The sequence below is a fragment of the Gavialis gangeticus genome, unplaced genomic scaffold (assembly GCF_001723915.1).
Source record: "Gavialis gangeticus isolate Ggan-Ray unplaced genomic scaffold, GavGan_comp1, whole genome shotgun sequence".
NCBI lineage: Eukaryota > Metazoa > Chordata > Crocodylia > Gavialidae > Gavialis > Gavialis gangeticus.
The window spans coordinates 214,200,530-214,226,758 of record NW_017729032.1 but is presented as its reverse complement, the minus strand read 5'-3'; the positions used below and the strand labels follow the sequence as shown (position 1 = coordinate 214,226,758).

Here is a 26,229-nt window from a genome sequence, read left to right as displayed (position 1 = left end):
GCGCGAAGTCTTTTAAAAAAAAAAAAAAAAAAAAAAAAAATTAGCCTGCTGAATCTGCCAGCTCTGGGCACTGGGAGCACCGAACCTACAAAGGCCGAGGTTCAAAGACACTGATCCTGTCCTAGCTAGACTCTAAAAAGCCTCCTCAGCCACTTCCCCTTCAAAAGCCTTATTTGAATTACTCATGAGTCATCTAAAAATTTCTGGTCAGTCTGAGGTACCTGGAATTCCCCTGGCTGAAGCTCCATTTCTCTCAGATGCCGCTTTATTGTAGAGTTGATTTGCCTTATTACAGGCAGACAGTGTCTTGGGTCTAAGCTAAATACCTCATTTGATTATCGTCTAGTTACATCATGAAATTACAAAAGTACTTTTATATAAAATACTGCAATACAGACAGATATAAAAATTATAAAATTGATTAGGTACCTTCACATTAGGTACACGTAGCGGCTAAACACCGCAGGAGTGAATCTGATTTGGGGTGAATATCCATGTATGCCACACAGTTCAGTTTTGGTGTACATCCGTGCCATGTAGCTTCAACTGAAGGATACTGTGCCATACTTGTGAATGCTCCCTGCTTCCCACAAGCACACCCTCCCACTGGAATTCAGCTTCGTAGGCTTATGAATGATCAGATCTCATCCAAACATTGTCCATCATGACAGTAATAAGATGATCATACGTGGTGAGGGAAAGGGAGAGCTGGCTGCATGTTGTTGGCACTTAAATCTGTGTCATCTGATCAGTTTGCCTAGTGGCTGCACATAGCTGTGGAAAAGAACCAGAGGTAGAGTTGGCCCTCTGCCGTTTCTGCAAGTCAGAGATGTAGTGGTGGAGGTGCAGTTTTCTACCAGAACTCTGTGATACATGACCCCAAAGTGAGAGACTGTTCACAGGCCCCACTTTTTAACATAGAGTGGAATGTAAGGGAGCAGCTGTTCAAATCATTTGATAATGCAGAAAAGCATGGAATTAAAGGTCACAGATATTCCCCCCCATGCACTGAGAAAAGTGACTAGTACAGATTTCAGCCAAATTATACACAGAAAAATAATGGTATCTTACTCCAGAACTCTTAGTGAGGCTTCTTGTGTATGTGCTTCTTTACAGGAAACAAACAATGCTGATGAGAGAACTTCAAAAAAATCTGAGTTTCCTCTTTTGAACCTTCGTTCTGTATCCAGTATCACACAACTAATGCCCTTCTTCAGGACTCTGAGCTCTGCATTTAAAACAAAAGGTGATGGGTCCCCAAAAATGCAGAGTTCAATGTATTTATCAGTCAAATATCCTGCTGGTAGTGGCACAAGGATCTTGAAGCAACTTGAAGAAAGTGTTGAATGTGACTTTTTGGAAACTCTAGAGAGCTAAGTCGTCTGTTAAACAATATGTGTTGAATAAGTAGTAAAACTAAGGGAGAACTGTAATATGAATAAGGGCGAGATGTAATTGCTGTAAGGACGCTTGTTACTCATTTCTTTTCCCCAGTTTTGAAACTGTATGTCAGCTTTTTTTTCCTCTTTCCCTGCCTTTATGGATATGAAGTAAATAATTCTTAATTTGGGTTTCTCAGTTTGTCTTGAACAGCAAGGACTTATGCTTAACATTTATGGCAACAAAGTGTGCCTGTACACAAGCGTGGAGGTTGCTCCGATGCAGTGTAATTCCAGCATGTTGGAGCAGACTCGATGAATCAAATCTGCTGGAGCATGGAAATTACTGTGCTCCAGGAGCCTCCTGTGTTTTGTGTATTAGCATCCCCGTGCTTCAAAACAGCAGCAGGGGCACTTGAAATAAAACTTGTTTGAGGAGCTCTTCTGTCAAGCTTTAGTTCAAGTGCCCCTGCCACCATTCTGAAGCAGGGATATGCTGATACAAAAGATGCTATAGCACTTTAATGAGAGTGGCTCTCAGAGCCACTCTCATTAAAGTGGTGCCCCTTCCACCCCCAGAGCATGTGTAATAGCACCCAAAGGGCATAATTTGGTTACCAAGAGAAGTCACCACTATTCTCCTTTTCTTTCTGACATCAGGAACTGAAGAAAACTTTGTATAAACAAAGCAGCAAAGTTTTTGATTCATTAATGAACGTGACAGATTTTTTTATTCATCTAAAAAGTTGCAATGCAAGTATTTTAATCTGCTTTATAGAACCATTCTTCTATCTCCTAAAGGTAAAAGCAAGAAGTTTGTATGAATGTCCAAACTGATATTGCATATTAGTGGAGAGTCAGTTTGCATACACTTTCCTGAAGCTTAAGTTCTACTTCTTGTGCTATCTTCTGTAACTCTGGCCCAAACATTTGCAAATCCAAGGAGTAAGTTAAATATCAACAGGTGGTTTTTTTCAGATTGAGCAATCTTTTATTTTGTTGTAAATAAAATTGCAGATCTATTGTATTTAGAATCTCAAATCTATATTATAGTAATCTGTTGTTGCAAGATCAGTGATTATATAGTGAGAAAAGAGACCTAGGCAATAACATTTTGTAATTTACACCGCTTGAATTTTTGACTGCAAATTACTTAATCATTCAAAACTGGTCATTCTTCCAAAAAGAAAGAATGTTTTGTTCAGCTATTCTTTCAGTGACTAAAGCCACCTTACAGCCTTTGAACAGTAAGTTAATGAAGATAGCCCATGTAAAAATTGTATGTTACCCTATATAAGGTACTTACAAATCAAAAGCAAATATGTGTTATGTAGTTTTTTTAAATTCTTGGTACAGGTAATTTTTTTGCTGTTTCGTGGCACTAGAGATGGGAGTGTTTCAATTCATAGTGCTGTGACTGAAAGGTTCAAGAGCAACCTCTGGGACTGTGCTGGCAAAGCAGTTCTGATGAATTTAGGAAAGTGGGGAAATAGGTTGATTGATTGATTCCTTCCCTGAAGTACATGGCTAAATGTCTTGAACTACCTAACAGGATGCATTTACTTACAGTCAGATAGATAATTAACCTCATAATGGCAGCCACTGCTAGAGAATTACTAGAACATTTCTTCAAAAGCAAACATTCTTGAGTTTTCAAACTGCCTATAAGTCCCAGAAAGTACAAATAATTATGTAGGTTGAATTATTTTGAGGTACTTTTATGTTTGGGGTGTTTGTATACGTTCCATGTTTGTCAGGGTGAAAGATGTGCGCTTGGCTACTGCTACCAGTGTTAATTGAGACTGTCATTGCTAAACTAGGCCTGTCAAGACAACAGTCCTGTTTTAACCAAAGGGGGGGGGGGAAGGGCACCCATACACATGCCCAGTGCCTGCTTTGACACATTTTAATTAGAATTAGCCTCGGAGTCGCATATGTTCAGCGTTCACCCACTTCAGTATGACAGTGGGGGTGCTTTAACTAAGGCTTATTGAACGAACCGTAGTTAAAGCACTCCTGCTGCCATTTTGAAGTGCATGACGCTGATTACACAAGATGCTGTGGGCTAGGCACTTTAATTAGGGCAGCTTCTGAGAGCCACTCTAATTAAAGCGTCACCCCCCTGCCCCCACCAAAGCATGTGTAAAGATGCCCAAAAGGCTTTGAGATGGTGTATGGGGGTGGGGGCAGTTTCAAGACTTGCATAGAAATACAAGCTACTCTAATACATTGGCTTGCAACTGTACTGACGGTTTCATCTTATTTGGGTACCAGATTAAATGGTGAAACATGCACAACATGCTTTACTGTAATTATGCTATAACAATGATTAAATACTCATTTATTGTCCTACACGGAATTGCAGTCATTTTTAAACATTGATACAATTAAGTCTACTAGTAAAATAGAGCAAAGTATGGCATTATTTGCTTATTATGAATGTGAATTAATCACACTTCTTTCTGAATGTAATCTGTTGACTGACTGAATCTGTGAAACCTTTTGGCATATTCACAGATAATATGTAGTGTTAATTTACTATATTAAGCATAATTTACTATACAATTAAAAACTGGAGCAAAACATTATTAGACAGAAATATGTTTTTAAAGTGTTTCTGTTCAAAATAATAAGCATATATTGGTAACACTCAGGGTAATTTGATAGTTTTACTTTTAATTCCAGTTCTGTGACAGGAGCCCCAATGTATTACCAGTCAAAGACTCTCCTCATCCTACCCAAGGCTAGTGAAGTACTTATGCCTAAGCTGTTATAATCAAGGATCCATCAGATCCTTCATTCCTAGTCCTCTTTTAAATTAAGGCCTGTACAGTCTGTCTGCTCATAGCCTCCTCAGCAGTTTGATTTCACACTGTCTTCTGAGGCTGAACCATTTTCCCTGACTTGTTCCATTCTCTTGCTCTATTCCCTGTTTCCCATCAGGCTAGGAGTATAGTATGCCTTTGATCAAAAAGGCTTTTCCATATAGCAACCAAATAACATTAACCTCTCAGCCACAGGTTCTCTTCAATACTCAATTTTTTTTTCAGATGACTTTGAGAGCCTCTTTTTTGTCACTTGCTTCTAAATTCCCCACCTTCCACATGACATTCTGCCTGTTTTCATGGGCTGCTTCAGAAATGCTTCTTTCACCACTTGTTTAACAGTAAAATCATTGCACTAAAGAAGAAAACTTATTTAAGTGTCAATGGCCTTGTCTTTATACAGATTTTGTACCACTGCAAAAGCTGGAGTGGTTAAGAGTTTGATTTTTTTTTTTTTAATTGAAATAGTTATCTTAGTACAATGCATACGCCATACATTATGGTTGCAGTTATATCGGCATAGAGGTCTGTCTGCTAGTGTAACTTATTTCCATTTTCATATTCAACTAGCTTTACACATTTATAGCACTTTTTGTGCAGATGTAATTGCCTACCCATGGTTTGTGGTGGGTTGTAGTGCTTCACAATGGGATAAGTAAAGCAGTACAACTTATGCACAGAAGACCCTAAGAAACTTTAGCAAAAAGTTAGATTTTAAGACCAGTAGAATACTTTTGCTTAGGATATGTAGTGATTGCTTGATTCCAAACAAAATGTATAGTTCAATTGTTTTTATAGAAACTGCGACTTTGAAATAACGTAGCTATAGTGTATGATACTTAGAGGAAAAACAGCTGGTTTTCAAAGGTTTAATTTTTCTGAAGAAAAAGTTGATAGTATCTACAATAATAAAGATTACTGCCAAAGAGTAGCAGAACTTTGAAATGTTATATATGAAATAATTGCTAAGTGTGTTCAATGTTACCTTTTGAATGTAATTCTTGTAATAATATTAAATGTTATTTTAAAATATGTCTTCAAATGGACCTTGTTAATGTGTTAACTCCATTGTCATTCCTGATAAGATGCCTTTACCTGTAACTTTATTTAATCTGTCTCTCAAAAGTCGCTGGACCTTTTCCAATTTATCAAGCCCCAATACAGAATTCTGTATACAGTGATAGATATATATAATTTATCATATATGTGAGAAGACAGGGTCTGTCTAAAAGAATTGCCTCTTCACTTTACAGCTTTGTGGGAGTAGGTAAGAAACATTTTTCCCCCTTCACAATGAAGAGACAGAAAATAGGTACAAACAATTCTGCTCCTACACAGCAGTGAAAGGCTCTGTGCAATCTTTTCCTTGTACAGCTGTGTAGAGTTATAACATGAAGCTGCTTGTATAATATCTGAAAAATCTTGCTGACTGGTACATATTAAGTTTAAAGAAGTAACACAGTGAATAGAACTAGAGGGTCTTTAATTACTGTTAGCCAGCTGATAAAACCGGCTGGCAGAGAAGTGTGCATAGAGGTCACGTGTACAGCATATGATAGAACAGTTACATCTCTGATACCTTTTTATTATATATTGAATAACTACAGAAACCAAGGAGATATTAGGGTTTACAAAAAAAATTACCAGCTACCGCACAGACCAGGTATATATGTATCCTATTTTACTACTTTGGTACATGTAACAGTTAGTTCTCCCATCACTTAGATATCTATTCAGTCCTCCCTGTGTTACTTTTTATTTTCCAGATGTGGTTTGCAAACACCTTGAAACTCCCAACTCATATTTTTGGCAGCCCAACTGAGCCTGGTTACCTTCCAGGAAGGGAGGGAAGAGAGCAACCCACTTAAAACCTGAAACCTTGTTAAAGTTGGCGGGAGAGGGGGGATGATTAGGGAGACCTGCTAGAACCTGAGCCTTAGTTGAGCCTTGTTTTTGCTGAAGCCATACAAGACAATGTTGGGGGTACAGGGCCACTATCTAACATATAGTCTATCCAACACCTGCTATTTAATAGTTATAGTATTAGGATAGATCCTACTTTACCAGGAATTAGCAGAATAGATCTCATCTTTCACTGCTTGTTTTTTGGCCGTTTCTTTTTCATTTTGGGGAGTGGGAAAGGTTCTTGGAATGCTGCACATCCAAAACTCCAGGTGGGTTTCACAGCAGCCACAGATTACCTGATTTACACCACAGTCTTGCATTAGAGGAAGGGGGGTGTTACTGTTAATGGAGACCATTGTCATTTTTCACCAAGTGTTAAAAAGAATTTATCTATTTGCACTTCCTCTGCTCTTCTTAGTTAAAAAGAAACAAAATTTGAAATGGGGAATGACTTTATGCCTTTTCTAGGTGTTCTACTGAGCAGGAGTACCTGAAAGCAGGTATACCAGTTCCTTGCAATGATCCCAACCCACAAATGTTTCCTATCTGTTACTGGAATGCTGCTGTATATCAGACCTGAAGAATCTGGTACCTTCAAATGATCTGTTTAAGGAGACTAGGAAAAATGGTGGATCCAGCTGATCTCTTTGCATACTTAAATCATCTCTTCATATCTGCATGTTCAGTAAATGGTGTTATAAGTTTTGGTAGCCCTCGGTTGTCAGAATTTAAGATGCACAAGAAAAGGTAAGACTTAACCTATGGAAGGTACCTATACCAGTTTTTTCTGTCTGCCAACACCATGAAGTAAGTTCTCCTGTTTCCCCAGAACAGTGATAAGAGAATCTGAACTGTAGTGTCAGCAACCACTGAATTGCCAAGCAGATGATATACATGAAACTTTTTTAAGATGTCCATATCTATATCCTACCTCCCTCAAAAGCTCCCAAATAAGCAAACAGAAAAACTCAGTTTGGAGTCAACACATGTAAGCATGCACCAGTTATAATAAATGAACAATAAACCAGTATAGTGTTTATGAAACACCCACAGAAGGGATTTTTGTTGATGCTCAGAGGTGCTCTGGGGAGCAGAGAAGGCTTGACAAGCTTAATCCACCAAAATCAAGTACTCCAGGGAATAAGTTTAAATCAATTTTAATACTGAAATACAAATGAAATGATAACATGAATGTACGGGGGGGGAAGACAAACAAAGTTCTTTGTGTGAGCCTGATATCTTTTATTAGACCAACTTAAATGTTGGAAAAATTTTCGTTAGCAAGCTTTCGGGTTTAAAAACTAGGGCTGTGAGAAGTTTCAGTCCCTGATTGGATATGGCAAAGATTCAGCCCGATTCAGTGGCTGAATCTCCAAATTGAATCAGCGGACCCTTTAATCTCTCCAGATCGATTTGGAGGGATTCAGTGATTCAGACATAGACATAGCTTTAAATGTTTTTTCTACATACCTCTAGACAGGCTGGGGCGCAGAGGAAGAAGGGGGATTAATTGTCCTCCCCGCCCAGGCCTCTCACCCACTGACTCCTCAATTTATATCTTCACTGACTGCCTTTCGTGTATGCATACCAGCCTCTGGCCTCTACTAGTCATTCCATCCAGGAAGAGCACACACAAACTACAGATGCTTCCTCAGCCTGATGAAGAGTTTTTAAACCCAAAAGCTTGCTAAGAAATATTTTTCCAACTATTCAAGTTGGTCTAATAAAAGATATCAAATTCACCCAAAGAACCTTGTTTGCCTATGTCCTTAGACCAACACGGTTACAACCTACACTCTTGGGGAAAAAGGTAATGTTTTGTAGGCATGAAGTGGGAATCCAATATTGTCCTAGATTAGAGTTACAGATCAAATAAGACCAGCCTATAAAGATAAGCTAGCTCAGCTGCAATCTGCAGAGTACTACAAAATAGGGACAGAACCAAGTCTCCGCAGAGTCATTTTACATGCAAGGAAACTGAACAGTACTTGGTGCTAGGGTTTATTCCAGGTTGTAAGGATGTAGTAAGACATACTACTTGCTTTTCAGCATGTTTAAAATTTAATTCCTAGAGTACTATTTAAATTGAAAATGAAAAACAGGAGAATATCTCAATCTTGTCCCCTATCTTTATTCCATTTGTTCCTGTCCACTCATGTCTCACACCTGAATTGAATATCAACATTTGAATTTCACTTTGGCTATTGTATATCCTGAAATAACCTCTGTTGCCTGGAGTGGGTCCCAATATTATTTCTGACCATGGGACAGTACAAGTTCTTGCACAACTCTGTCAACAAAATTCAGTTTGATGCTCTACAAACTTTCACTAACCCCTGGAGAAAGTAATGGATGGTATGCAGCCAAAACAGCTAGTTATGGTGATAGTATTGTATGTGTTCAGCCCCTTCAGTCTTTAAGGACAAGGGCTTAATTCTTTCCCAAGTTAGAAATGTCTTGGATGGCATGAGTCCATCCCAAAATCTTCCTCTGCTCCTGTCTTATTGATACAGTGTTCACTGTGCTTCTCCATTGTACCACTGTGCCTATAGTACTCGAATGTTAGTCCATCTTTATAAAGCCGCAGCACATCGGAGGAACGTTTATATTATGCAAATTTAGCTTGTCCATTCTGAGTACCAGTCAGGTAGTGTAACTTTCCAGAACCCTAAAGAGCAGTCTTCTCTTAAAAATTGCTTAGAAAGGGAGATGGGGCATGAACACACCCAGCACGTTAGACTGGTTTAAATGCAGTTTTAATCTGAGGTAGACATACGAGTCTGTTAAACTGGCTTTAAGCTGCTTCAAATGGTTTAAAGGTGCAGTAGAAAGTGGAAAATTGAGCGCTGTTTGAACCAAGTTAGTGATGGGTTCACATGTGGACGCTCAGCATTCCAGGGCATCAGTCTGATGGGTCCTCCAGGCATTCTGTGCTTCATTTCTCTTCAACCCTCCTATACCTGCTGCTGCAACTGGCCATTCTGGTATGTAGCCAGAACTCTACTGCCTCTTCATGCCCCATTTATTGGCACTTTTTTATCAATGAGTTCCCTTGCACTGTTTGTTCAATAAAAGCTATCTTTCTAACAACCAGCTGTGTCCTTGCTTCCTCCTTGATTATGCCCCCTCATCATGGCTCCCTAGCCCCTAGGAACTAGTAAATTGAGCTCTCTTCCATTCCCCCACCAAGGCAGGTGACAAAGAATTGACTGGGACTTTCATCAATTTGGAGTTCATTGAACCTTGTGTTTCACAGAGAAGAGAACACCGAAAAGTAAGACCATATCCCCACCCACGGGTCATTCACCCCCACTTGGCCCCAGAGGGCATGGGTGCAAGTACCCAACTCCCCCTTTCCCTACACACAGTCACACTCTGAGGCTGGGTACTCATTCCCATCCCCTGCCCTCAGAACTACAACACTTGACACAATTAGGTCTATGTTGTGTCAAGGTTGACAGGAGTCTTCCATACAGTTTAGATTATGATTTGTATGAGATGTTCTGGATAGGGATAATCCTTCATCCAGCAGGGGCTTGGACTAGATGACTTCTAGCGCTCCAATTTGACCCCTGTAAGATTTTATGAATTATGAACTGGTTCCCAGTAGGTGATGTGGGAACAGTTCAGTTTTTAAGTAGACCTGCACCTTGAAAACCCCTTCCATATTAAACTGGTCTGTATCAGCCAAACCCAGTCCCATTAAACTTCCAGTTCTTCCACATCCCTCCCCTCTGCATGAAGAGACAGCTGCTCAAACATGGGCTATACTTCAGGCTCAAGCTTCCTCCTGTAGTCTGAAATGAGATTTGACAGGGCACCAACTAATTGCAACCCAGTTTGCCTCAGCTTGGCTCAGCATTGAGGAAGCTGAAGTTAAGTTCCTTATTCCCAGTTCCCTAGGAAGTGGGAATAAGGAACCAACTTCAACCTCATTCAGCGTTGTGAGACCAGAAGCAGTAACAATTCACTGTGGGGTGGCTGTGGGGCAGTGATCCCCAATTGGGGTACCACTGTTGGCTACAAGCACCAACTCACAGGATCATCATAAAATTCTAGTTTATTGGACGGATGCAAAAGTCAGACCATAAACCTCGGTGCTGATCCCCTCAAGCACACATGCATTCACATATGCTCACAGTAGCTAGCTCTGAACACTAAGCACTGGTTTCAAGATATACCTGTCCCCAAGTGCTGGAGTCCGCCGTCGGTGGCCAGTCGAGGCTTCTTTCAGTGCGATATTGCCGGCTGTTCCTTCTGACTGGACAGGCAGGGTGCTGGTCAGGTCAAAGAGGGCGCCATTGGGGGTCATTCTTCACTGCCTTTTATCCCTCTCTGGCAGACTTCGGTTATTCCCCAGTTCTTGGGCTTTTCCAATCCTGGGATCATTGACCTCAAGGGACATCCCTCTTGGTAGCTGCTGGATGGCAGCTGTCAGCCCCAGGGGTCAAGTCCGCACATACATGTGGTCTCAGGAGTCCATTGATGAATTTTGATTGATTCACTGCTGTGATGAAAAAGCAATTATAAAATAAAACAGAAAAGTACACCTCAAAGTATTGTATTGGAAGCCCATAGTCCTAACTATGGTCCACTGAAAAATCTGCAAATAAGTCTTCCTGTTGGTATTGCTCACTAACTCCAGTGAGAACTGGGTCATCAAAGTTAAAGCATCTCTTTCTCAAGAGGCAAGCAGTACTAAGAAAGTGCTGACAGCCAGCGCAAAAGTCCATTAAGGCCCCCTGCCCGTTGTTTGGGTTTTGCATATGCTGCATCAATCAGCTGCCTCAAAAATTGTCCTACAGTTGGAACGCTTTTACTAATATTGCTTATCCAGTACAAGGGTTGAATGCCGATGCCATTGTACACCTGGCAACACTGCTGGGAGAAGACAAGCCACGTGGGAGGAGAAACGCAGGCCCCTCCCAGCAAAGGGGGAAGCACCCCAGGCCTGGAGCCTGCTGGGGTGTAGGAGGGGGAGCTGTGCTCGGTTGGGGTTGGGGCCAGCGGCACATGGAGCCGTGCTCAGGGGGCAGGGCGGGCAGAAGGGAGCGGGGCTCGGTTCAGGCAAGCGCCCGCTGCCCATCAGGGTCCAGGGACCCCGGGTTCTGCAGCATGCCCTGCATGGCAGCCACGGTGCCCCTAAACTCTCCCACAGGCCCTGGAGCGCGGGACCAGACACCTAGGAACCCTAGCCCCGCCCCCGCCCGTGACGCAACAGCAGAGCAGTGCCTCTTCCAGACGCGAGGAGAGGTGGGTCGAAGCCCTCTCCCGCCCCCACCCACGCCCACCTCCAGCGTTCTAGCCCCGCCCCCCACCGCCGGAAACGGCCCCCTCGCGCGCTAGCCCCGCCCCGGAAGTGCCGGGCCGCAGGAGGAGGCTGTTGCCCCCAGCTGCGGTTCGGGCGCTGGAGCTAAAATGGCGACGAAAACAGTGACCGGGATTCGTCTCAGTGCGGTGAGCGGGGGCCGGCTGGGAGCCGCGGGCGCTCTAACCCTTGCGGGGCTGTACCGAGCAGGGGCTGCGTCAGTCCCTGCGGTCTGGCTTCCCCCGACTCTCTCTAGCGCCCGCTGTCCCGTGGGACGGGGCGGGGCGGGGCGGGGCGGGGCGGCGGACCAGTTTCTCCTTCCTCCTCTTTCCCCGCGACTGTGTAGTGTGTGTGTGTGTGGATCACGAGTGCGGCGTCCTCCACGCGGAAACGAAACTGCTTGTTTCGATGGGGGGCGGGGCTTCTGCCATGGGGGTGCTGCCTGAGGGTGTGGTGGGCAGCGTTAGTTGCCCCTAGATCTAGTGCCGCTGTGAGCAGGGGTTTGACTACCTCAGCGTTTGTCACAACCCAAAAGTGGGCAGTAAGACTATATGAAAGAGCAAACTTTAAAAAATGGATTTTCTTAAAAAGGTGAGAAACTGGGGTTTTTTCCTTGCAGGCTGGCAGAGGTTCAGCCTGTGAGGGGGGGGCCCCCTTGCCGCACACACTGGGGGACAGCAGAGAGTGGATCAGGACTGGCCATCCATGTTTACAGATTGTTCCTGGTATAAAGAAGTCTGAGAATCACTGCTGTAGGTGACTTCCTGGTAATTGGTTCACACGGCTGTACCCTTACAGATGACAGGAAAAAAAGAGATACCCCTTATAGTAGGAACAGTAGCAAAATAGGCAACTCTACTTGGCTGTCTGACCACTGCCGGAGAGAACTGCCATCTCCCTGAGTCTGGCAGTTGCAAACACAAAGTAGTTTGCAATACAAGTGCTTCTCATGGCTACCCTCTAGCAGGTTCTGTGCTGTTGTCAGTCATCTCGGGCCCAAACCAATCTCTGCTGAAGTCAGTAAGAGTCTTTCCACTAAGAGTGAGAGTCGGATCAGGTACCTGTGAAAATGGCTTTGTTTTCTCTCCTCTTTGTTCTTGCACAAATGCCATCGTGGAGCTAAAAATGCATGCATTCAGAAACAAAAGTTAAATTTTACATTGGATACAAATCTTTCCCCTCCACAAAAAAGGTATGCTTATGGAGGTCAGTGATGGACAGTTCAGGGAGGCCATCCCCAGCAAGGTCCTGCAGCCCTAAATTTTGTGGCAGGCCCTGTTCTCCCCACCCTCAAATTCCTGGAGCCACCTGAGCCTTATAGGCCCTATGTCTGACAATTTTTATCTAATCAGTCTGCTTACCACTGCTGTTAGCAACATCCCTGTCCCCTTGTCCCATTCTTTATAAAAAATCTTTTCTTTCTGCCAGTCCATTCCTAGCTTTGAATTGGATGTTGCCTGTGAAAGCTCATACCTCTCTAAACAAATCGGTCTCTGAGGTGCCACCCTGCTGTACCTTCTGCATGACTTCAGACTAACATGGATATCCTCATCTGGGGATAGGAAGTAATGGAGGAGTTATTTGGACCAACAGGCTGACAGACCTGCCAGTGTTGCGTAAAATGGGTGTCTCCATTGGCTCTCTTGCCTGTTACGTCAGTTGAAGTGAAAGAAATGTATACATAGATCTTTTCTGTTTTGGTAACAGCCCTCTTTTTCTTATGGCATATTTTATTTTCCTGCTGTTGAAATGATATGAAACTTTGTTTAATGAATGCTGTTCTTTGAATCATTGTAATCCATTGGTTAGATCAACAAATGTAAGGACTACAGGTGCTAAACCCTGTCAGACCTGCTGCACAAATACAGTGGAGTTGCATCACATGCGCATTTAACTTACGTGAATTCAACTATATGCACTCAGCAAAAAAAAAAAAAAAAAGAGAAAAATAACAATTTAAATAGTGCGAGCAATTCTGCCCGCCATTCCACTCAATGAGCATATGCCCCCGAGTGAGACGTGAATCTGCTGTTCCCTCAGTTGGTCTCAGTTCCCGCATGCCTCTCATAAAGTGAGCATCTCGCCACACGTAAACATGGCCGCAACGAATCTAGCATCCATGCTATCAAGATGCCATAATTTTGACTATACGCGATTTTCGACTTATGCACTGACTGTAGAACCTAGCCCACATGTAAGATGCGACTCCACTGTACTGTCATTAGTTACATCTTCAAAATAAAAGCTATTATAAATTTTCAAATACAATTAATAGTATCCCCATGCAGTGTTTAAGCTAATCAATGTAAGCAAGTCTTATTTGCAAAAATCCACCTTACTTGTTGGTAGCAGCAAGCACTCCAGTCTGTTTTTCCTTTACATTCATTTTAGAAAGAAAATTAATGCAAATTGTATGGCATGTCAAGAAGTGATATTCCTGTTAAACACACAGATTCAAAAACCTATCGTTTTTCAGTATGACGTGAAATAATTGAAATATGGTCGATTTAGTAACAGTTCATAGTCTGTATCCTTATAAAATATGTCCTTCCATTACAGGTGCTACTTACAAAATGATAAAATCACTTCCTATCATTCCATTGGAAAAGATGTATAATGAACTTTTAAAATCTCAGCTGTTTGTGCTGTTTTGGAAGTAGTGGTCACAGCTCCATAGTTAACATTAACTTTGGAAATGGGATTTATATTTTCTTTCTCAATACATAACTGATTTTTCATGATGCAAATTCAGAAGTATTAAACAGTTGACCTTTCAGTTTTTGTATTGTCTGAATTCTTTTAATAATTTTTAAATAGGATATGTTAGAAAATGTTCTATGCCTGACATTCGTTCCTGTAAGTGATAAAGTGATTTTTTTAAACTAAAAATGTACATCAGTTAGTATAGATAGCAGGAGATCATCTGGGGGGAGAGGCAGCAGGGCAGACCCTGAGCACACAGTGGGCAGCCTGCCCACACCCTTGCCCCACACACAAATCTAGAGGTCAGCCGCCCCCCCCATCCCCCTCCAGAATGTGCACAGCAGCAGGGAGCTAGCCTTGCCTCCCTGGATGAGCTGCCCATGGCCCCATTCTGCTCCCCACTGGGGCCCTGCGGCTATGCATTGCAGCCCCAAGCTTCACCTACTGCCCAGCTGGGTACCAGCCCCAGCCCTGCCAAACTCCCTCCCTCCCTGTGGGGGACCTCAATCCCACCTCCCCCCGCCACTGCTGCCACTTACTTGCGGGAGCTGGTGGCCATGTCCATATACTTGGTGCCCCCTGCCTGACAGTTCTCTCACTCCATTCAGCCCCTTGCAGGCTGGAACTCTGCCAGCCTGCAGAGAGCTCATTGCAAAACTGCAAAATCCACAGGTCTGTGGTAAAATGAGAAATCTGCGTTTTCCTTTGGTGAAGGGTAAAATCCATGCTTTCCTCCACTTTTCTGTGGGAAATGGAAAACTTGGATCTTTGGTAATTAGGCCCGTTGTCTCTCATTTCCATGAACTGCTGTTAATAAGGATGTTATCTGTGGAGATGACAAACTCTCCCTATGCCTGAAGAAGGGCGTTTTTGCCCGGAAGCTTGCAAAGAACAAATTTTCCAACTATTTAGTTGGTCTAATTAAAGAAAACCCATCTACCCGAAGAACCTTGTCTGTCTATGATCTCTGGAGACGCAAATCCAGAGTTGAGAACTGAAACTAAGCATTACAGAGTTGCTTAATGGGATCTTTTAGACTGAGCACTGAGTCCCATTGGGTAGAGTGGTTTTCTTTAATCTTTACTGATCTAAAGATCGGGCCCCTAGTATAGTCTGTGGCCTCTTGTGACCTATTTATAAAACTTCTAAAAGGTTTACAGGAATATATTATTTCAAACAGTATGTAATTAGAAGTAGTAATCCCTATTCCATGATGATATCTTTGAGCTTTAACTATATTAAATTAAAACTGTCTTTATGTAAATTTCTTTTTAAAAGCATCTTAACAAAAAAATCTAAAAATACAATTAAATAAAGAAAGATTTAAATAAAAAATCAGATTTTTATTTATTTATTACCCACCCTGCATTTTAGTAATACTTATAACTGAAAGCTTATGTTCAGTGAGTCATCAATGAATGGCTGTCAACTGCTGTCCTTTTTTATCAGATTTATCTGATGCCTCACTCTGGGCAATTCTGTTGCCTTGTGAGACACACCTGCTGTTCTGTAAGGAAGGAAGTTTTATGTGCATCTGCTTACAGAGGATTTTCTACTGCATTTCTGAACGATCATACCCTGCAGTATAAAAGGTTTTATCTTCCAGAGAAGTACAACTGCTAATGAATGTGATCTTCATTGTTTGCAGCAGTATTTCTCTAGCTGATCTGGCAGATCTTACTAAATCTTCTTTTGGGATTTCACTTGTGTGGCACAACTGTTTCATAGATGTTAGAGGCTGTAAGAGACCTTACAGATCATCAGGTCCAGACCTCTTGCACTTGGGTGGGAAAGACTGCTGGGATCAGATGACTCCATCAAGATGGGCGTCAAGAAGCTTTTTGAAGATCGCCAAGGTCGATGACTGTACCACCTCTGGGGGAAACCTGTTCCAAACCTTCGGCCTGTGACTTTTAAAGAAGTCTTTCCTTATGTCAATCAATTTGTGCCCGTTATTTCTTGTCCTCCCTATTGGTAAATAGATGCTCCCCCAAGCCCTGATGTATGCCCTGATATAGTTATAGGTTGCCATCAATTTATAGGTTGATGCACCTCCCTCATCTAAACTCTGTCATCTGCTTGAACATTATTTAAAAAGTGTACGACGGTTAATGCATAAAATATTTTGAAACTGCTAAAACTCCTGGACATGAATTACCTGACACAGTATCAAGGAAAAAATAATCTGCTTAATAGTACCTATCTTCTAGTCCACTTTCATATCACACTACTGCTGTTACTACCATGGATTATATCTACATTTCTAAAAACTTAACTCTGTTCCCTTATGGATGTCAGAGTTTCAACCCCATTTTTAACACACTGACTCCTTTTAAGCATGCCGTATGACTGCCAGGTACCCCCATGTGGTAGGTGGATGGAGTCTGATTCAGCCAGCAGTATTTCCAAAAGGCATGTTTACAAGGCAGAGTTAACCTTTTGGTAGTAAGGGCAATGTGTATGTGTCTGTGATTACAGCGAGTCGCATGTACTGTTGGATCGCTTGAGACTCCTTGCCCAGTAAAGTTCAAGAATAACAATGCCTACTGTTTCACAGCAAAGATTTGTGTTTATTTACTAATGTACTAGCCTGGTTTGAGCTATTAAATAGATTGACCTGTGGCCTGGGTTAGGTTGGTGCATTAAACACTTCTAATATATATAGTGAAGATTTGAAGTTTCCAGTTTGTTTAGAATGCTTGACTTGGTAAGCTAGTTTCATTGGTAGCTCTCAATTGTGTATGGAGAATAAGATGTGGTTTGATCTCTTGACAGTAAGGAGAGTTGGGATCAGGAAAGGCAAATTGTGTTTTGTTTAAAACTGCAAGTGAACAAAAAATACTACCTGTGTGCTCTATATAGCCATTGGTCAAGTGTCTAGTCCATTTTCATTATTTTTTGTCTGTTTGATCTACAACCATTGCTACTGGCAGTGCTACCTGATTCTGTTTGAAACTCTGCTAGCTTTGGCAGTTTCTGATGTCAGAATAAGACAATAATGATGAGTTAAGTCTGTGAGCTAGGGGTCAGTTGCCATTAGATGTTCAGTAAACAAACTGGACTCGGACAAGTGTATTTCTAATTTTATTTAAATGCATGGCTAATGTGTACCTTCTTTAAATAAATAAGTAGTGATTGGCGTGACCTTTTGTAGCAGGTTATACCTATATACTTATTATATTTATACTATGGGGAGTTTTGTTTGTGGCCATAAAGAAGAAACAAGAAACTGATAATGAAGATAAGGGATAAGAAATCCTCCCTTTAGAAGCTCAGTTTCACAAGAACATTAGCTTTAGCTGTTGGGCCTCTACTGGCATCTCAGGAATTCTGATTTTTGTTGGCTTCCAAGGACCCAGGAGCACACAGAAACTGAAATTAACCATACAGAAGATGAGCTTAGTCTATAGCTTTGTGTATGCACTTGTGTGCGAGTGAGAGAGCAAGAATAAGTGACTAGAGAAGGAAATTGAGAACACGGGGAGCTGCAGAAAAGACGTCTTGCTACAGTGTTCCATCTTCTTGTTCAACTCCCGAGTGAAAATGTTGTAGGTAAGAAGTTGTCATTAGGCTGTGAGAGAGAGCTGGGAAGCAACCACTGGTGAGGCCTCAGCTTAAGTATTGCATTCAGTTCTGGGCCCCGTGCTTCAAGGATGTCAACAGATTGGAAAGAATCCAGCAGAGAGTAGCAAAAATAACAGGCCTAGGAAGCATGACTTCTGAGGAAGGTTGAAATAACTGATGTTATTTAGTCTGGAGAAGAGAAGGTCAACCCGGATTTGATAACAGCCTTCAAATACCTCAAGGGTGATTACAGCAAGGATGGAGATAGGTTTTTCTCTGTGGATACAGGGGACAGGAATGGGAGCAAGGGCCTTGCCCTTCAGCAAGGAAAATTAGGTTGGAGATTAGGAGGAACTTTTGAATATGAGGGGGACCAAGCATTGCAACAGACTACTTAGAGAATTTGTGGATTTTCTATCCCTGGAAATTTTCAAGAGCAGGTTAGACAGACACTTGACTAGTATGGTTTAGTCAGGGAAGATCCTGCCATGCACAGAGGGGCTGAACTAAACAACTTTGTGAGGTCTCTTCCAGCCCCACTTTCTAGTGATTCCTATGATTCCCATTGTTCTCAAAGCAGTGAAATCTCCAAGGTTGTTGCCATATTGTTATGAAACAAACCTCATCTACAGTTGAAAAGTTTCCTGATGGACTTGTACTGGCAACCGTTCTCAGTACAGATGCAATTATATCAGTCCTAACTATTATGACTTCTGAGGTTATGCTTTCTAAATATGGTACAATCTGTTGTGTATTGTATTTAACGCTTTGATCTTGTGGGTGGGACCCAGAACCTGTGCTGGTGATTGTGAGGAACTGCCAAAGTCATCACACACATTGGCACTTGACTCCAGGAACTATCATGTACCTCATTGGGGTTAAATTCCATTTGCTCAAGCACGAGCAAAAGGTGCAACTATTTAATATATAAGCAATATAGCATTCATTATTTGCTAACATACTCTATATGCAAAATCAGTAAAAATCTGCAATTAAGCCATATGTTTGATTAAAAAGTGTAAATAGTTAAACATATAGCTTTCCTTCTATAGAGAAAAAGATTACTGAGTCTAATATAGAGGCTTCATTTAGTTGTAAATTTACATGCTTTAATGTTTGTTAGCAGGTAAAAATGCCTCTTTCTTTAGAAAATAACTCAAAGGTTTATTAAAGTTATGTAAATATAGGGGTTTTACTTGGTGATTAAAATCGCCTTTATTTAAGTCAGTTCATCCTATCCTACTGTTAAACATGGGATTAATTGATTCCATACAATATAGATATAGTGAAACAACTATTAGGGGCTTGGGGCTGGGGAGGAGATGACCAGGATGGCCATTAGCACGTTACATTTAAAATGTGATTAAAGATATGATTAACTGGTTAAAGCTGTTACCCAGCGACACAATGCAATTAACGGCATGATAAAAAAGGGAGTAAGACACAAAGTTCTTATATGAAAAATGTGTAATCACTTTGGCTGGTTCCTATAACATCATTAATTGAACTGGTGTCCGGGCTGCAGGAGTTCATGGTGTGCCCCATCAGTCTGTGGGGCTCCCAGCTATGGGAACTAGCTGCTTGCAAGTGCAAGGGGAACCCACAGTTTTGATCTCAGGATTCCCCTGCACTAGCAATAAAGTGTGATGGGATCTGATGCAGGATCCCTCAATTGCACCTTCTGCCATGAGCATGTGGCATGGCAGGAAGTGCAATTGTAGGGATCCCGCATTAGATCCCATCACGCTTTCACCTGCATGTCTGCCTGGGACCTACCTGAGCTGGCCTGCCTTACTTATATGCATAAACATCACAAGTTCTTGTGAACTAATGTCCTCAAAAAGGCATAAAACTTACCTCAGACAGTTCATGTAGTGATCAGATGTTTAGTATGCAAATCAAACAGTTGAAGCTTCACATCACAAGCTTTTGTTTCTAAGCTCATTTGTATCCTGTCTATCCCTTCTGTGAACAAGGTCCCTCTCTGACACAGTTAAGTTCCTTGTCCCCACTATCTTGGCCATTTCAGAACTCCTCTCTTTATTAGAAACCCTCTAACTTCCAGTCCAGATTTTTTTTTATTTGTGAGCACTTCATACTCATTTGATCTTGTACCACTATTATCCTTTAACACAATTAATTCTTCCACTTCCGTCATATTCAGCCGTCAGATATATTTATAAAGAATAATCATGTTTCCTCTCCAGCTTTTATCTAAGTAGGCTAAACAAGCTAAGTTGTTTTAATTTCCTCTCTTTGGTAGGTTGTGGTCTCCTGTTATCAACCACTATACCTAGAACCCCCTCCTCTGCTGTCCTCAGTGTCTCAAACATTAACCATGACATCTGTCTTTGCAAAAGTTGCCCCTCCCCCACACATGTGTTTCTGCTCCGGATGAGGACCTTTGATGCATCCACCTCCACCTACTTAGCTCTTCCTGTTCCATGGATCTTTCAAATGAAAAGCCCTACTTTCTTGATCTGTCTTTTGAAATGAGAGTCAGCTTTGTTGCAAGCTCATTTGTTAATTTCACCTCACTGGAAACAGTATCCTTGTTCTCCATAACAACAAGGCTTGAGCTAGGTGTGAGAGGAATTTTAAGTAGTGGGTTTTTTAATGCAAAGAGACCTATTAAGACCCTAGCTTACCTGTAAAACCTTAGCAGATTCCCCTCCCCTAGATTCTAGAGGTTATTCTCTTCTAGAGATGGGTTACATCCTCAAATGACCTTGAGGAACCTCTTCTGGAAGCTGGTATGCTTCACTTCATGGGATGTGTCTACTTTTTTTTTTTTCAATCACATTTTTCTTAGCCTAGAAATGACCCACAGCCCTGTTGCTATTGCTCTTGTATTAACCCCAGTCTTGTAGGTCAGTGGATAAGGTTCTTTTAGTAAATCCAATGTCTTTTATTAGACCAACTCAAATAGTTCGAAAAATTCTTCTTAGCAAACTTTCAGGCACAAACACCCTTCATCAGGCTGAGGAAGCGCCTCCAGACGGTCTGTGCTTTTCCTGGATGGAGTGCTAAAGCAGCCAGAGGCCAGTACCTATGCAAAAAAGCCAGTCAGTTAAAATGTAAATTGAGGTGGTCAGTAGGTGAGAGACACATGGGCAGGGCAGGGGAAATGGGGAATAAATAAAGCTGTAGCCAAAGGATGAGACAGCAGGTGGGGGGGAATGAGAATAGCTGGTGGAAAGTAGAGGGTTTACCTGGGGAGTTGGATGTTAGGCAGGTTAAGGCTAGATCTGCAAGCTGTCACTTCAGGCTTAATTGAGACAGCAGTACTGCTGCTGCTCTTACTGCCTTAACAAAGATAACCAGGCAGCCTCCATCCTGTGTAATCCAGGTCTGCTGTCCGAGAGCGTTTCTACTGCCACAATTCTCAGCCATTCCGAATGGCAGAAGCTACCTTTTGTAAGAAGTTTTGTATCCAAACTGGAGAGTTTTGCTGGTTGAGCCACATCAGGTACAATACACATTCTTTTCAAACCCCTAGCCAACATAGGGATTTGACAATTATAGTGTAGTGTGTATGCTGGCAGAAAATTGTAGTGGAGACGAGGCATGAAATAATGTTGCCATGAAGATTACCACTTCAAATGCTCTTAGTCAGCAGATGAATTTGGACTCCCAGTTGTAAAGGCATGCAAGTATGTATATCATTGGAATATATACCATGTTGTGAATCTTAAGTTGCATGTAACTGCTCTGTGCATGTTGACATTCCCTTCACATGCCTTATGCCTTGGGTGTCAGATTTGTCTGGTCGGGGCAGGGAGGGTGGTCAGATCTCCACCAAGGGCTCCTTGCAATCCAGGTCCAGACCCACCTCCAGTGGCAGCAGGGCAAGTGTTGGTGACACAGTGGTGCCATCACTCTCCTTCCCTCCTGGCAGAGGCTTTGTACCATAGCTTTTGGTGAAAGGCACTGCCCCCAAATTCTCAGCCTCTCCAGGAGCCATATCTCTGACATGCCTGCCTTAGGCCTTGTCTGTACTTGTATTGGTGTGCTGCCAGAAATTTTTCAATAGCTCTTGCAATCTTCCTGCCGGAGTGTGTCCGCCTCCAGACTCTCCTGGCCACTACATATGTTGGCTGCTGGGCATCAGCAGAAACCACCCATTAGAAGTGTGGGTATGCATGTGCTCAAAGTTCTACTAGCAAAACTCTGTAGTGTAGGCTAGGGCTTCAGTGTACCTGAAAGGCAAGCTATTTATGCTGTATATATAAGATGGTAGGTAGTGACTACACTGAAGGTCATTAAGATATTGAGTGGCCTAAAGCACCAGTACTCAACCTTAGAATCACAGAAAATTAGGGCTAGATGTGACCTCAGGAGGCCATCCAGTCCAACTGCTTGCTCAAACCACGTCCATCCCCAACTAGATCATTCCAACCAAGGCTTTCTCTAGCCAGGTCTGAAAAACCTCCAGAGATGGAGACTCCACAACCTCTTTTGGTAGCTTGTCTCAGTGTTACATTGCTCTCCTATCCAGAGAGTTTTTCTTAATCTCTAACCTAAGCTTCACTTGCTGCAACTTGAGACCTTTGCTCCTTGTTCTGTCACCTGCCAATGCTGCGAACAGTCTAGATCCATCCTCTTTAGAACCATCTATTCAGATAGTTAAAGGCTGCTACTAAATCCCCCCCCCAGTCATCTTTTCTCCAGACTAAATAAGCCCAGTTCCCTCAGAAATTGTGCGCCCCAGCCTATACCAGTGCATGGGATTATTCCATCCTAAATGCAGGACTTTGCACTTGTCCTTATTGAACTCCAGCAGTGCAGACTGGATGCGTGACATGAGGTTGGTCCATGAGTTGGTTCCAGCATGGGTTTGGCCATGGGGTCAGTCCATGTGTGCAGTCTGGTTGCGCCCTGCAAGCTGGCTTAACTGCACCAGATCGGGCCACGGAGTGACCCTGTGTGCCAGCAAAGGATCTGGGAGTCATTATTGACTCCAAGATGAACATGAGTCGGCAATGTGGGGAGGTGGTTAGGAAGGCCAACTGCACCTTGTCGTGCATCCACAGATGCATCTCGAGCAGGTCCAAGGAGGTGATCCTCCCCCTCTATGCGGCACTGGTCAGGCCGCAGCTGGAGTACTGCGTCCAGTTCTGGGCGCCGCACTTTAAGAGGGATGTGGACAGCATGGAGAGGGTCCAGAGGAGGGCCACTCGTATGATCAAGGGACAGCAGGGTAGGTCCTATGAGGAAAGGTTGCGGGACCTGAACCTGTTCAGCCTTCAAAAGAGAAGGCTGAGGGGGGAACTTGTGGCCTGTTATAAACTGGTTAGGGGGGATCAGCAGGCGCTGGGGGAGTCCCTGTTCCCCCGAGCGCTGCAAGGAGTAACCAGGAACAATGGTCACAAGCTGGCGGAGGGAAGGTTTAAGTTGGACATCAGGAGGCGCTACTTCACGGTCAGGGCGGCTAGAGTCTGGAACCAGCTTCCAAGTGAGGTGGTGCAGGCTCCCACCCTGGGGGTTTTTAAGAGGAGGTTGGATGACCACCTTACTGGGGTCATTTGACCCCAGTGCTCTTCCTGCCATGGCAGGGGGTCGGACTAGATGATCTGCTCAGGTCCCTTCCGACCCTAGAAACTATGATCCAGGATGCAGAACTGTCATCCCTGTGAGGTTCCTAATGAGTCTGGATGTTTGGCAGTGGGAGAGGCATGGCAGCATTAATTGCCGTGGTGTCCAGCCAGATAATCTTAACTGTCGTCTCTATGTTGTTGTTTATTGTTTGCAAATCAAAACAATAAATACCACTGGTAGAATGAGGTGGAAAGGCCGTCTACCAGAGCCCACTGAGGTGCCGCATTGCTGAAGGAGGCTTTAAAAGATTATTTTAATGATGTACCGTTATGTCATAATGCGTGTATGGTAGGGTGTTTGTTGTTGTGGTGGGTTTTTTTGGCTTGAATATAGCTTTTAAATGGTTTGAAATGCCTGTTATGAATTAGGTAGGAGGTGTGCTGATTTGCACTTTGAAATCTTTAGTCTTATAAGACTCAGTAAATTACGATTTTTAACCACAGGTTTTATTGAGCTATAATAAACGATGAATAGATGTGTTTTAAATGACAAAATGCAAGGTGCTGAATGCTTCCTCATGAATTGGGGTATAGTCAGTAGTTTTTGTTTTCTATTAGTAAAAAGGTGGAAATAAAGTCCAGCTTCCCTGTTACCTTGGCATGTTACATGGTGTTGGGAGCATAATATTGGCTTCTGAGATTGAGATCTTTTGCTCCATAGTTTCTGAAGCACTTATACAGGTTGCCTGAGAGGCTTCATAATATCCTGGTAGACCATTTTTATGCAATTAATTGTTCTGCTGTTCTTCCATGACCAGTGGGCAGCACAGGTTAAATTGTGATAAACGCTGTTGGGAGAATGAAGGATTATTGCCTCCGTGTCTTTTGCATTAGTGCAGGGGTTTGCACTGTGGCCTACAGGCCAGATCCACTGGCAGAGAGCCTGTTAGGCCAACAGATGTCTCATTTGATGGGAGAGGGGTGCTAATTTGTAGGTGTTGCTTTAACATGACCAGTTAGCCTCCTGTCCATATGTCCTTGCCACCAAATTTGCTGTTCTCTGTTGGCATTTGCCATGGCTTTCAGTGGCACCTGGTAAGTGTGGGGGAAGAGAAAGAAGGAATCAGAAGCCAGGCAGTAGGGGATTGGCAGCACACAGCAGCAGCTGATGATCTGGCCCACTGCTCTGAAAAAAAGTTGCCAATGACTGTATTAGTGTAATGGTTTTCACACAAACAGTGTAATGCTGGAACAGTACTGATAGCTCACTTAAATCATTCAGGGATGTCACTAAATTTTATCATACAAACCAACACTTTATCAGCATGACAGCACTGGGTGTGGTTGCATGCAGTGTTCTTTTGAGAGAAAGCAACTTTCACTGGCAAAACATTTGTAGCGCAAGACAGGCTCAAGTGCAGGGCCAAGGAGTGAAAAAGGTATGTACAAATTAAGCAACTGAAATGAGGGGCCCAAGCTATGTGATTCTGGAAACAGGGCATTGATGTTTTTTCTTAGGCTTTTGCAAGAAGGGGTCTTGGTGCCATTTTTTATCATCTGTCCAAGAAAATCAAACTTGTACACATTTGATAAATAAGCAAAAATTGTCTACTAGGACATTATGCAGCCTCTCTGGCAGCCTGTATAGGACCTTATTCCCTCCCACCTTTTCACCAGTAGACAACAAAAACTACTGACTGTACACTAGTGTTTGAATCATGGAGAAGCATTCAACACCTTGCATTTTGTTGTTTAAAACGCATCTGTTCATTGTCTGTTTATAGCTCAATAAAACTGTGTTTAAAATGGCAAAAGGCAAAGGTGTACATCTAGCTTAAAAAAGGAGTTGATGGACTTAGAGGCTAGAAGTGGTGCTCAAGTCTACAATTTATACGCTTGAAGAACTAACCTGGCAACTGCTTCTGACAGATTTGATGATTTTTACTGATATATCTAGCATGAGCTTTTATGAGCCTGACCATTTGGGTTAAGCAAACCATGTCCTCCATGCACCAAATCAACATAGCTGTGCTGACAAAACTCCTAGTGCAGGCGAGGGCATATGAATTTTTGTCCCAGTACAATTTAAAATTGACTAATGCAAATATAGACCTGCAGAGATCCAATACTTCTAAACTGGCATAGTTAAATTGGTATCAGAACTGTTTGAACTGGGTCTCAGGTTAATAAACTGGTGTTTATTTCCTTTGTTTTGCTTTGTTTTTTCCCCACAGTTCTTATTCTAGATGAAACGCAAGCACGGTGGTTTGCAGCTGACACAATAACTGAGGGCTACAGAATCCAGCCCATAGACCATGGGTGGGCAAAATATGGCCTGCTGGCTGGATCTGGCGTGTGAATTGATATGAATCTAGCTCATGGGCAGGTGCCCACTAATTGATTGGATCCTGCCCATAGCTGCCCCTGCGGTGCTCTGCATGGGGCTGAGCTTTTCCCACTCCCACCTGCGACAGCCTGCACCAGTGGCCCTGACCCCCAGCGGCCCTGACCCTAGTCAGTGCGCACAGCTTCCCGTTGGGGTTGCTGCCAGTCTGGCTGCAGCCACCCAGATATTTCTTGCCTCCCCCCCGCCACCTCCAGTGGCTCCTCTTTGTCTTCCTCCCACCCCTGCTGTCCTGCTCCAGGCAGAGGGGGAGGAAGCTTCAGCTAGATGGTGCTCCAGCTTTAGCTCCCGGCCACCTTCCTCCCATTCTTCCTACTTGGCTGCCTGCAGGTGGCTGCTCATTGCACCAGGCAGGTAGAATGGATGGGAGGCATCTGTGCACTGGCCAGGGCCAGGGTTGGGTGGGCGGAAGCATGGCAGGGTCTGCCTCAGGCAGGGCTGGACCCTAGACAGACGGGGCGGGGGGGCAGACCACAGCTGCATTCGCACTGTCCTGGTGAGCTCTGGTGCACTCTCACCCTGCCCTTTCCCTCTTCCCTCACTCCTGGCCAGTTCCAAGGACCTAGCACATGGACAGCCCCTTCCCCCCCCCCCCCCCCCCCCC

At 43.1% G+C, this 26,229-nt stretch overlaps 2 protein-coding genes across 4 annotated transcripts in view; both read left to right on the top strand.

Moving 5' to 3' along the window:
• Nucleotides 1-3,241, top strand: part of DOPEY2 (dopey family member 2) — a 97,158-nt gene extending 93,917 nt beyond the window's left edge. For all 3 annotated transcript variants that reach the window (XM_019525014.1, XM_019525015.1, XM_019525013.1), the window contains exon 37: nt 1,117-3,241. In XM_019525014.1, the coding sequence (XP_019380559.1) occupies nt 1,117-1,377 (261 nt within the window). In that variant the 3' untranslated portion in view covers nt 1,378-3,241. The remainder of the gene's footprint in view (nt 1-1,116) is intronic.
• Nucleotides 3,242-11,452: 8,211 nt separating this feature from the next.
• The window catches only part of MORC3 (MORC family CW-type zinc finger 3), a 77,290-nt gene continuing 62,513 nt past the window's right edge, over nt 11,453-26,229 (top strand). The window contains exon 1 of the mRNA XM_019524999.1: nt 11,453-11,566. Coding sequence (XP_019380544.1) covers nt 11,528-11,566 — 39 coding nt within the window. The 5' untranslated portion in view covers nt 11,453-11,527. The remainder of the gene's footprint in view (nt 11,567-26,229) is intronic.